The 13903-nt window shown below is 33.0% G+C and overlaps 1 protein-coding gene across 1 annotated transcript in view; it reads right to left on the bottom strand.

Annotated features, from left to right (window-relative positions):
• The window catches only part of LOC129220579 (calcitonin gene-related peptide type 1 receptor-like), a 65002-nt gene extending 51679 nt beyond the window's left edge, over window positions 1–13323 (bottom strand). Inside the window, exon 1 of the mRNA XM_054855010.1 lies at window positions 13054–13323. Within this exon, the coding sequence (XP_054710985.1) occupies window positions 13054–13162 (109 nt within the window). The 5' untranslated portion in view covers window positions 13163–13323. The remainder of the gene's footprint in view (window positions 1–13053) is intronic.
• Window positions 13324–13903: the final 580 nt, after the last annotated feature.

Below are 13903 nucleotides of genomic sequence, written 5' to 3'. Positions count from 1 at the left end.
ATGTCATCGGCAAGAAATGTAAAAAATGTCAGCGCAACGATTTAAGTAATTTTTTTTAAATATTAAACTTAAACAAATTATTTGAAAAATGTTTAGATCCTATGTTTTTAAGCATGTCCTTTCAGAAAAAAATACTTTTAAAATTTTGGAAACGACCTCATTGCATGTAAAAATTATTTCAATCATTAAATACAGCGAAATTGAACAATTTATTGCTCGATTGCTTAGAAAGCTATAATCGGCTCTAATAAATTTAAAATTAGTAAAGTTTTTTTTATTTCCATTTCATTTTTTAAGCAGATGAAAGAAAAAAAAGGCATAGGTGATTTTACTTTAAAAAAAAGAAGTATAACACTGCCGTGGAAAGGTAAAGTGCACTACCCGCAGAAATCAGTTTCTGAGATATTTGAAGAAACTTGTTTCGCGGATTCCCTAGTAACGACAGAGAAATGTTGAAATTTGACGTTTTTTTTTCGAGCTTTATTTTGAGCAAAAGCCAAATAAACTAGCTTTTACAATAAAGCTAAATACAATCGAGGACAAAACTTTAAAAAAAAAAAGGAAAGAAAAAGAAAATTTGCAGATACTACGCTTTATTTTCCCATGGCAGAACAAGCGAAGCGAATTAATGAAAAAAAAAGTATGTTGAAACACCAGCAAATAACGATTATCACATCTTACTGCAATAAAAAAGTTTAACAAAATAGTTAACTACACAATAGTCTTTCAAAATTGTGATAGATATAGTACACTAAAACGCAAACTTGCGATTTTTTTTTAGGTTTTAGACGAAACGAAAAAAGAAATACGTAAACCGGGGTACTTGGAACCGAAATTTCATATTTTTATAGAATAAGTTTTATACTGATTTGTTCAGTAAACTCATAATGTGCACTGATAACCTTGTATTTATCACTTTTCAGTTATTTTGCTACCACCTGAACCTTTTTTTTAAAACAACTTTAACCCTTTATACATTTTTTTCTATTTTTAAAAATTGGGTAAATAAGTAACCCCGCGCTGAGACTATTTGTTACAACTCAGCAAATCCATTAGAAAATGCCGTAAAACATGCCTTGAAATTAGTTCTTTAGCTTTTATTAACAAAATTAACTTCATAATTACTATTATTTTTCATTTATGGCAACAATTAAAAAGTGGATTTCGAGTACTATTTAGTTTTCTCGTTGTGTGTAATCTATTTTATTCATTAAAATGTACAATTTCGTTGTGAATATGTTTAAGTCAGGCGCAGAAAGAACAAGAGCGGGACGACAGAGAAAAAGTGCATGTGATGTGAGAGTTCGGAATGTAAAAAAAAGAGAAAAGGCAAAAGTTTGGCATCTTTCTTGTGTCTTTACTACACGATTTTTTTTCTTTTTCCAGCTAAGTTACTGTTAAAACTAAAATATTCGAGAATAGAAACATTAGATACTTCCACTCCCAAATAAACGAATTTCCACATGAGCTACCACTCTCCATGACTTCGTCTAATCACGATAAAAACTAATACTAGTGTCACGCAATAGCCGGGCACGTCAAGAGTTATCCAACTTTTCTCAGCAACAAATAAGCGCGAGATCCAACGTTATTAGATACGAGAAAAAAGTAAACTGTCGACTCGGGGTGATTAATTTCTTTAATACTGAAAGAAAAGCAGCTTTAAGGACCGGCCAAGTTTTAATCTTGATCGGACACAGACGGTATCTATTGTTACCTTTACTAGATCGGGAAGTTAATCTGGCATCAAGTGCCGTTAATTAAATCCCTTGTTAAAATTCTTTCACAGAACTGTTGCACTTGACATTTGCTCTTCTGTGAGTTTGATTCAATTTTCAACGCGTAGGCGTTGAAGTGCCAATATTTCATTTCTAAACAGCTGCAAATTTGAAGATAGCCTCAAAAGTTATTCATAGATACTAGTTACAGCTGCAGTTTTCTCTCTATTATAGTTTAGTACATTCATTGTGATATATGTTTGTTATATCTAATTAAGTATTAATTTCATTTATCCAGAAATGTTACCCGCCGTAATAATATTGACATTATGTAGAATGCAAACAACAAGTAGTACATATTTTGCAATCCATGATGAAATGTTAAGATCTATCAACATATATATGCTCCAGTTTGTGAAAATTGCAACACCATGAAGGAAGCATCATAGTTGAAAGAAATTTAATACACAGTTGAGTGGTAATGGTACAAATAAATGATTACATTTTCAAACCAAACAAGCAATAAAAAGAGATAGAAATTAGTATTTTGTGTGGCCACCACGCGCCGCAATAAGAGCTGCTACACGACTCGGCATGGAGTGAAACAAAGTTTAAATATCTGCTACTGGCCCCTGATATTAGGGGCCAGTAGCTTTATTCTGAATTTTTTCGAAATTGAAGAGTTTAAAAGTGAGAAAGAGGTGAATTATGACTGACCTTAGAAAGTTTTTGAAGTTGAATCTTAAAGGCACAATTTCAGGCGACAGATAAAATTATTCCTATAGTGGCTAACCCTGATGGGTAATAAAACTCAGATTAGTATATGAAAGTAAAAGTAAATTTATTTTTAATTTTGGGAAAGCGTTTTTATCGATTTTTTAAGTGTCAAATTTGAAAGATGTGGAATGAAAACATGCGAGCCTCATGGAACCCCTAAGAGGGTTTAGTGGAACCCTGGGGTTCCACTATTTAAGAAACGCTGATCTAGACCAATTCTAACTTTATAAAATTAAATCATTTATTTCGCAAATTTCTTACACTTTTGAAAATATTTTCACGGTCCACCGAAACGGAAAAGTACAACTTTATCTATCTTTTCGCATTTATTAAATTAATTCTTACCCAAACTTTCTACCTGTTTCCACTTGAATCAGTGGCTTAGCATTGTATAGCCCAATGACGTACCTTTTGGCATTAAACCAAATAAAATGAACATAACAATCAAGCATGATCCGTTAGAATAGAAACATAACAAGTGTTCAGAAAACTCGAGATTCAGATAGTTCTCTTCAGAATCCCTCTTGCGTAAATACTAGTTCATCTCTGCGATTTATGCCCCTTCTACTTACGCGAAACCTTCGAAATTAAATTTAAATTTAACTCAATCGTGCTCCTTTCAATTAACGGAGGCCTTATACGGCCCCGAAGCCATTTCATATGGAGATATCTGCTTTGAGAAATGGTGGGAGAAATTTCCATCTCAGCTTTATGGAGATAAAAGCTGACTAAATTACGTTCGTCATGTTTTGTAAACAGGAGTGATTGTTTATGGTTAATACACATCTGACGCTTGCAAATTTTGTAAAATAATGGGGGCATTTCCGAAATTGTAAAAGTATTTTTTTCTGAAAGAGCATGCTTAAGGATATGAGCATTTTTAAAATAATTTACAAAGATTAATATTTTTTTTAAAAATTTGTTCGCTTCTTTACTCACATGTATTGACAACGATGCGGTTGATTGCAAGCGTAGAGCGCAATATTTAATTCGCTTCTTGATTATCTTAACCTGGAAACGTGGTAGACATCAAGAGTAAGCATTCAGCGCCGAAAGTTCATCACTTGTGACGTTATAAAGACCACGCCTTGTTTGAAAAATTCGAAATTTAAAATAATTAATTAAAAACTAAACATTTTGAGAAGAAAAGTTTGTCCTTGCACCAGGTTATTTTATTTTTTGTTCATTCTATCAACTTCAGTGACTAAAAGTAGTACTTTTGACTAATGGAAACAACCCCATTTGCAAACCGTTCTACTACTCAACTCATAGTAATGGTATTGATATAGTAGATAGAAATTTACATTTAGGCAATTCTTTCTGCTCGTAATATTTGGAAGCATATTATGGAAGCATTTTGATTAAATTTTGCCCAAAATATCCTTTTTGCTCACCTTCGAAAGTTGTCTCGTTTTTACGGCACGAACGTACGTGCTTATGCACCAATGAACGTATGAGCAATCGAAATAGCCATTCTCACCATCCCTGTATAACTTTTCACGAATTTTCTCGTGATGTTTGTATGTACGTATTTCGCGAAATTGAAAAAAAAAAAAATAGTATTCTATAACATGTGAATGTAGGTGAGAAAGAGAATAAATATTTTACAGGTAAGTTGTTCCTTTTGAAATATATCAGTGAAGAAAAAATATGAGTATATTTAGTCAAAATACCTGGTGAAATGGAATGTTGCAGCGCACCGATGGTAGCCATATTAGACAGACCAGTGGGGCGTCTGCTATATAAAAAGCTGAGTAAGTTCATCACTGATTGACTTTTGAAAATATATTCCTTTTTGAACATTATTTTGTTTTTTTTTTCGCGAATTTGAATAGATATTGTTTCGTTCTTTTGTGGTTTTATGCAAAAATAGATTCAGCCTAATATACTTCGTTAAAACGATTTACGTTTCGTCATCTAAGCTACTAGCACCAGAAAAAAGAGCAATTAGATCCAAGAAACTTATTGCCTTTATTCATCTGCAAAAAAAGAGCAATTACCCCCATATGTATATGTCCTTGAAAAATTAGTTATAGGTTCGGTAACGAAACGTAAAATGTTTCAGCGAAGTATATTAAGATGCTTAATCTATATTTGCATTAAAGCACCACCAAACTACACACAATCTTTTAAAATTCGTGAAAAAACCTAAAAAGTTCAAAGGCAAAAATATTTCCAAAGGTAGATCAGCGATGCACATTTTCAGCTTCTAATATACCTCACGCCACTGGCTTGACTAAAATGGCTGCCATTTGTGAGCTACTACATTCTATCTCCCTTGGTATTTTCCTGAATATATTTATCTTTTTTCTTAATTGAGTTATTTCAAATGGAACAACTTACCCGCAGAACTCTTAGCCGCGCTCTCCCCTACATCTCCTTTAACTCCAGCGTCGTAATGGTCACATATATATACCTATATATACATACATACATACTTATACCTAAGTGCATACATAGGTATACATACATACATACACGTACATTACAGTGTCTCCCCCCCCCCCCCCCAAAAAAAAAGAAATTCTTCTATGAAAATTATAAGAGGTTGTGCGACTTAGAAAATCGACTTTCGTTTTTTTTTTGGAACACTCTAACGTACAAACATACACTGGTGTCCAAAAGTTAAGCATAATTGCTATTTGTTTGAGTAATGAATGAAATATACATCGGAATAGGAGGAAACGTAATATGCGAATGCAACACGATTACAAAACAAGGAAATTACTCAAAACAAAACGGTACTATTTACTTTTAGTATCCAAAAAAATAGTTTGAAAGAAGATTAGCCATATGAGGAGCTTCCTCTTTACACACACACACACACACAAAAAAAAAAAAGATGCTGCTGCACAACGATTACTCATACTTTCTATGAGACGGTGGATGAGTTGTGGGCTCAAACAGTTCCAAGCATGCTGGAGAGCTCTTTTGTAGCTCCGGAATGGAGCTTGGCGGGGGCAAACGTGCAGCAAGTTGTCTCCTGAGCATGTCCCAGACATGCTTGATAGGGTTCAAATCATGAGAGTTCGCAAGCCACGTCATTCGTTGAACATTTTCTGATTCAAGGAAGTCATCGACCACAGAAATACGGTGACATGGTGCGTTATCATCATGTATATGAAGTCAGGACCGACAGCACCTCGAAACAAGCGAGAATAAGGTACAAAAACTTCGTATCAGTATCTTTGACCAGTGACTGGACCTGTCTCAAAAATATGGAGATCGTTGCGGTCGTCCAACATAATGCCCGCCCACACCGTTACTCCCGCTAACGCAAAATTATGTCTTTCTCTTATCAGGGCTCCCAACACATTTTAGCCATAGAAAAGGGTAAAAGAGGACCACTTTGAATCAAAAAGGGGACCAAAGAGGACCAGTTAGGATTAAAAAGAGGACCTTGGGAGGACCATTCATAGTTAAACCCAGGGTAGCACCAAACGGCAAATTAGCTGCCTGGCAATAAATATGTGAAGATAATTCGTTAATTAACCAAATAATGATTTTTAATGATAAATCCTTATCACCTTCTGTACATCTGAACTTCTTATCCATTGAAATATATTATTCACACAAACATTTGGATGGGGGGGGGGGAGTGACAAGCAAGCATGTGACTGACCATCTTACAGAATAACTTTAATTCTAAAATAAATTTTCTACTACTTAACAGGTAAAAACTGGCTAGTTAAAAATAAATACCCAAGTGACCGATCAATCAGTGCATACCTAATAAAGACCTTTTAGATACAGTTATTACAGTAAACACCTTAGTACATAGTAGTTTACAAAATTTTTCACATAACCAGTTTAAAGAGAATTCATTTTGATATAAGGTACCACAAGACAAGAAGATATAGTTTGGAGGCCAGGAGGTCCCCCTCCCCCTCCACAGCCCTTGGTTTTTACACATATTTCCAACCAAAATATGGTAAGTTTATATACATATGAGAGTTTATGACTAAACACCAAAGCAGGAGGTAATTTCTGGCTACGCTACTAACTGACTAAGCTCAAAAATATTAGAGGTTTGCAAATCATTTATTAGTATGCTAAGTATCCAAACCATTTCTTCATATGTATGTATTATTTTTTCGGGCACCAAAAAAATATTGTAACTGTCTTCAAGTGCATATAAAAATAAGTGAGAAAGAAATTTTTTTTATTAAAGTCACCATACCCAAAAATATACAAATGCTGCTTAAGTGATAAATACACTGAATTTAAATTTGAGCCTGCTTTTACTGGATAACTTAATGTAATGAATAAATGTGTAAGTTTAGATTCATGGAGATATATTTTCAAATTGAAAATACTCATTATGAGTACTTAAAAAAATAAGGATACAAAGTTTTTTAGTTTTTAAAAATAAAATTAAATAAAAAAATTTGAGGTAGCACATGTCAAAACAGGTTCCAATTTTAAAAAATATTAAAATAATTAAAAGATGCAAAAGGATTGAAATCTTGCACAAGAGAATCAAATTTTCGCGAAGTATGTTCACTGTTGGCATAATTTCCAAAAAAAAAAAAAAAAAAAGAATATTCTCTAAAACTAAACATGACTGAAATTGAACATAAAATATGCTAGTCTAGGATAGCATATGTGATAATAACATTCGATTGCGCAAAATATCAAAATATGTACAAGATGCAAAACGATTGAAATCTCAAAGACAAGAAGCAATTCCTCGCGAAGTTCGAGTAAGTGCAATGGTTCCAAAAATAAGAAAGTTTATTATGTATTAAAATTAAACAAAAAATAAGCTATTCTATGATGGCGTATGTCAAAATAACTTCCGATTGCCAAAAATATCATAACATTAACAAGAGCAAAAAGATCGCGAAGTGCGAGTAAGTTCAATGTTGCCATGGTTTCGAAAAAAAAAGTGGTTTATTACCTATTAAAATTAAACAAAAAATAAGGTGGCGTATGCCAAAATAACTCCCGATTGCCAAAAATATCAAAATATTAACAAGATGCAAAAAGATTGAAATCTCAAACACGACAAGCAATTTTCCGCCAAGTGCGAGTAAGTTCAATGTTGCCATGGTTTTGAAAAAAAAAGTAGTCTCTTATCTATTAAAATTAAACAAAAAATAAGCTAATCTATGGTGGAGTGTGTCAAAATAACTTCTGATTGACAAAAATATCAAATTATTTACAAGATGCAAAAAGATTGAAATCTCAAACACGACAAGCACTTTCGCGAAGTGCGAGAAAGTTCAATATTGCTACGGTACCAAAAATATAAAAATTAATTGTCTATTAAAATTAACCAAAAAATAAGCTAATCTAAGGAGGTGTTATGTCAAAATAACTTCCGATTGTAAAAAATATCATAACATTAACAAGATGCAAAAAGATCGCGAAGTGCGAGTAAGTTCAATGTTGCCATGGTTTCGAAAAAAAAGTAGTATCTTATCTATTAAAATTAAACAAAAAATAAGCTAATCTATGGTGGAGTGTGTCAAAATAACTTCTGATTGCCAAAAATATCAAAATATTTACAAGATGCAAAGAGATTGAAATCTCAAAACCCAGCAAGCAATTTTCGGCGAAGTCCAAGAAAGTTTGATGTTATCATGGTTCCGAAAAAAAAGTTTATTATCTATTGTAATTTAACATAAAATAAGCTAATATAAGTTAATGAATGTTAAAGTAACTTCTGATTGTCAAAAACATCAAAATATTAACAAGATGCAAAAAGATTGAACTCGCAAACACAGGAAGTAATTTTTCGCGATGCTACATATCGAACACAAGTTCAGAAAACTGCACTGATGAAACATTCTTGATTTTTTTCAAGTGCGTACGAACCCGTGAAACATATCCGTAGCAAAATGCTTTGATTTCACGTCATAACTCTTCCCCCAAACTTCTCCATTTGCTAGATTTCCATGTTACAGCGGTGGGAGGAGGAGTAATGACGTCAATCTGAAGCAAAAGATGGCTGTGAGCGAAATAATACCAGAAAGTCGAGTTCAATAGAAAAGCGGCGCCGCGGCAGCGTATTCAGGCTTAATATAAGTCAGCACACAGTATCTTTTAATGTAATGAAAATTTTTAAAATCTGATTTTCTAGTAAAAACAATACAAAAGCGGACTAAACGGACCAAAATGTTAAAAAGCAGTCTAAAGCGGACTTTACCCTAAAAAACGGACTTTGGCGGGAAAAGCGGACCATTTGGGAGCCCTGTCTTATGTTTCGCAGTGGGAAACGAGTTCCCTTTTCTCTCCATGAGAATCATTCCGCAGAGTAAAGGGGGACTCATCACTGAACATCACATTGGCCCACTGTCCCACACACCAATGCCGATGTTGCAAGCCCCAGTTTAAACGAGCGCGTTTATGCGCTACGTGAGATGAAGTCAAACTTCTGGTCTTCTGGCATACATACCAACATGATTGAGTCTCCTGTAAACAGTTTGCCTTGAAATTTTAATTCATGTGGCGGCACTGAAATCCGAACGCAGTTTTCTGGCACAGCTGACCCTATGACGTCGCACAGAAATTGCCAGAAATCGATCGGGCGAGTGGTTGTGACTCTTTGTCGACCTGGTACTGGTCGTCGGTTAACATCTCCCGTGTTTTGAAACATTTGCCACAGTCTCGAGATTACACACTGAGGCACATTAAGAATACGAGACACTTCGGTTTGTGACCGTCCAGATTCTTGCTTTCTAACGATCCTTACCCTCTCAAACTTGTCCAATTGGCTCCTTTGTGCCATTATTAATCCTGTTTCACCAAAACCAATGTTTCTTGTCACAGCAGTTGCATGAAACACGCCTGAATTCTCTAAAGCGTGTGAGCCGTTTTATCCACATTCAGAAATCCGACCTGTTTCGCGCATGACGCCATCCACTATGATATTTTTTTTATAAACATAATGTTTCTCCACAAGTAATTTCATATAATTTAACAAAAATGTACAATATTTTTCTCGCATTTTATGAATTATGTTTAACTTTCGGACACCAGTGTATGTATAAATACATAGTACTGTAAAAACTTTTATTTTCGCTAGTCGCAATTTTCGTAAAAAAATGCAGATATCGTTTGTTTCGCCAGCTGAAAATTTCGCGAATTTCATATGAACAAGACCGAAAGTAGCGAAATCAGCCGTCAAAAAATATTTCACGAGGCTAAAATTTTCGCGATCACGGCGAGCTCGTGAAAGAGCAACATATAAATCTATGTATTGTTTTGACCACTGATTTGGAAAAGCAAACTTCCAGTTTAAAGGCAGAAATGGACGCATCTATTGATTTTCAGGGATGCTAGCTTTTGCAGATGAATGTTAGCCTTTAATTTAAGCAGAAATCACTTTCAAATAAGCGCATCAAAAATTTTTACTTTTCCCCCTCCTTCAGACAGACTCGTCTTAACTGAACGTTTACCAATTTCATATAATTCGTGCTCAAATTGTAGTATTATATTTTTCAGATTGGATGATACCATTTTATCCGACAATCGCTTAAACACTTTGAAATCAGTATTAATGAAAACCTGCAGTTTAACTGGTTGGTTTTGTTGGCGCAAGAGCCTTAATAGGCTATACTGCGCGTAAAGGTACTTTTAAAGAACTAAGAGAGTAAAAAAATGCCAAAAGTGCAAAGTTGCTTGAAATATGAAAGACATAAAACTTCTGGAATTTATAAAGAATTTCCGAAAGAAAGAACAAAGAAGTTTTGAATTTTGGAAAATAAGCCGAAAAATCAGCAGTACAATAACTTTTAATAGCAAAAAACACATATTATTACAAAACAAAGAGCAGGCAAAAATTCAAACTGTTGGAGGAAGGAGAACAATTGGGGATAAGAAGTGTCCCCCAGAAGTTCCTTCAAAAAATGATGAAACTGATACAAAAATTTGAAACAAATATGATTGAAAATTTATTAATTGCACCTGATGTTTAGAATGCAGGTGAGAGAAAGAGAGAATGAACTTAAACAAAAAGGGAAAATTTTAAATCATAAAGTAGAAAAGAGGATTATACTTCTTCAATGACGAAATGTCGCTTTTAATCACCAATAAAAATGTTTACAAGAAATGCTTTTATTGAAACAACTAAAATTTTACTCAAACTAATTTTTTTAAAGCTATTAACATAGTAGAGCTTTGTAGTGCATTTATAATTCGTTAACCAATTTCTTAAACACACTAGTTACTTATTTAAAACAATATGCGTAAATAATTTCCCACTATTGGAGCTAATGATAAAAGTTTTATCTTGCATTCTATGCTTTTAGATCTTATGTCTCCCCCCCCCCGGAAAAAAGCACTCTCATTTAAAAGTACACGAATCTTAGAAATAAATTATAAAATGTGTATTGTAAAACATTATCACATGCAAATTAAAAATCGGTTATATTAATACCTGTTGCTACTTTAAACTATCGCATCCATTTTTCAATTTTCTTGAACGAAGTCATGAATAAAAGATAAACTCCCAAAGAATAAATATTGCTTTCAACCTGTAATGCTATACGAAACAAGATATGCATCTGGTGATCAAAAATGCGTTGTTCATTGCAAATAAGCAAAAATTCTCTGAAAAAAGGTTTTTCATTTTGATATTTGTTACGGAATATTACTTTAAATTTTAAAGTGATTAAAGGGGGAAGCCGATTATTTATATTTTCCCCCTTAAACAAGATAATTAGCAAAACACACATGATTTTTTTCTTAGATTATTCCATCATATTGAATGATCAATTTTATTAAACAATATTGGTTCAAACAAAACAATGTTGTACAAATAATCTTTAATAAAATGTCTAGAAATAAAAGTAAATTAACTTGAATTTGCTCATTAAAAAGTACATTTTTCGCAACTACAAACAGGAGCCAAATTAGAAATACCACGATTACTTGTTTCTAAAAGTTAAAATTTTGAATAAATTTCATTACTTCTTTCTAAAAAAGAACACTAGTGAATCGTATTAGTTTAAAACTTATACCGTAATGCATGAAGAAAGCATCAAAAAACGAAACTTATGCAAAACCAATGTGCACAATTTTAATATTGAGGGAAATTTTCCATTTAAAGAAATGTAATACTAAAAGGCATAAATTTTATTATAAAAAGGGAACAACACAAAGGTGGAAAACATATTATTAATGGATTCATAAAAAATCTTTGATGTAAAAAAAATAAATCAGGTATGACTTTAATAATTGCATCCTTGCGTTAAATGTTAAATAATAACATAACAATGTAAGAATAACCATTACTAATTCCCAAATTTTGTTTTTTTTAATGGAGAAATAAAATGTATTGACTGAAAAAAAAACCTTGGGTTTACACATGCGAAAAAACAGATGATAATATTTAACTGAAGAGAACGATCTTCATTGGACAAGTCACAAGGGTTCACGTGGCTACTATGTACTAATCACAAAGTCAATGATTTTGAGAAATGCCAGGCCTGTAACTAGCTGACCCGTGCACAGCATTAGCACTTGACTAAAGGAATTCAGAACCGTTTTTATCTGTTTTTTTTTTTTTTTTTTTTCAATTTTTTAAATTACATCAAAAATGTGACCATTTTGTTCATTTTTTTAAAAAGTTATATTGCGATTTACCGTGTTACAATTAATGCACCGTTTCCTGATTTTAACAACAACTGAATTGTAGCTCAGAATCTTGCAATAAGATTCGATTGCATAATCATGGAAACTTGAATTAAAATTCAGCTGATAAAAATTAGTCATCCAAACACTACATTTTCTGGCCTATGGAAAGATCGACCCAGTTAACTTACATTCCTGCAATGAGTGCAGATTATATAGAAGTTCGGATCAGAATTCTATTGAAGAAAATCAGTCAATCAAACGATATTTTTCGGACCATGGTTATTAATTTAAAACCTTCATATTATTAGCACTACGCTCTACAAACTAAGCCAATTGTTCTTCATTTCGAGATGCTATGTAGCGAAGCCATGTGTAAAAATTCAGTCAATTAGCAACATGTGCAGATTATGCCAAACATACTTTTTAACATTTAAAGTTGATTTATAAAAACATAATAAACTAACAGGTCATAGTTGACTAGGTTAACATTTGCGCATAATTCGAATGTTTACACAGCCACTTCGTCACAGTAGCACACTTTTCGGCTATGGCTCCGAAACCCACCGATATTAGTTTGTCAGAGAATATGTAAGGCAACGACCTAGGACACGTTTTGCTCTGACTTTTAATTGTACTTAGCCTTGCCATTAAAAACAAAAATTAATAATAATTGTAATTATACAACAAAAATTCTATTACTATAAAACTTTTGAACTTTCGTAAAATTCACAAAATTTTCCCCAACTGAAAAATTTTAAATTTAAACTAACTCCACCAAAACTAAATTCTCAGCTAAGGAAGAATTTTAAATAAAAAAAAATCACTGTAGGATTACTAAAATATAATACTAATAAATATTTAAGTGAGGTAACGAAAAAGAACTAACTGAAGCTTTGAAATCAGTTTCCCCACCTTCACTAATTTATTGCTTATGTACATCCACCAAACTCTTACAAGAAATGCGAAAAGTACTTACCATTTCCATTTGTTTCATTCCTAGCATAATGCTGGAAACAGTCTTCCGGCGACTTTGGGACATAAAACTCCTCTTGTCCGATATAAGTTGATTCCATTCCTCTAAACATGATTGTCACCAGACAGCAATGCTTCGTTTTTTTACGGGGCAAGTTAAAGCTTTGGCACAAAAGTAAATGGTCACCAGTCAGATTGTCAGTGAACTTGCACTAATCTCAATTTCACGAAGATGACGGAATTGAAGGGAAACAGAGATAGTCCATGATAAAATATATATTGCAGAAGCACTAATCTCAATTCTACCAAGAATTCATCACATAAACTCAATCAAATCATCTTGCTCTATTCTCAATTTCATACACATCGCAAAGTTGAACAAAAGTGAAGTTATGCATTGATCAAATAAGTCTTCAAGTAGCACCAATGTTCTTTGAGGTAAACACAAACAAAATGGTACCTGTATATCATTACCCAAGTTGCAATGGCTTCATGTCTGTACAGTTAACTGTTAGCACCGATGAAAATGTCACTGAATTTTAAGGAGCTCAACTCTGTAAATGAATCTGTAAGTTGGGCACCAACAATAATTATCCTTACTCAAGGATTACTACTCTTAGTTTGTTTTAAACAACGCTTTGAGCTGGTGTATTAGTTTCGAAAAAGAGTTTTAATAAATGTGTGTCTGTATGTTTACGTTTCCCACTTAAAGTAATTGCTTTTCGCACTTTTCACTTATTTAATATATTTTTTGGAAAGATAATGTGTTCTTTATTCTTCTCCAGTCAAGTTAAATACACCTCAGTTCTACGTTGGCTAAGCTTGGAGTTTGCTCATCAGTAAAAAATTATGTG

Source organism: Uloborus diversus, chromosome 4 (genome assembly GCF_026930045.1).
Source record: "Uloborus diversus isolate 005 chromosome 4, Udiv.v.3.1, whole genome shotgun sequence".
Taxonomy (NCBI): Eukaryota; Metazoa; Arthropoda; class Arachnida; order Araneae; family Uloboridae; genus Uloborus; species Uloborus diversus.
This window is presented reverse-complemented; position numbering and strand designations above follow the sequence as displayed.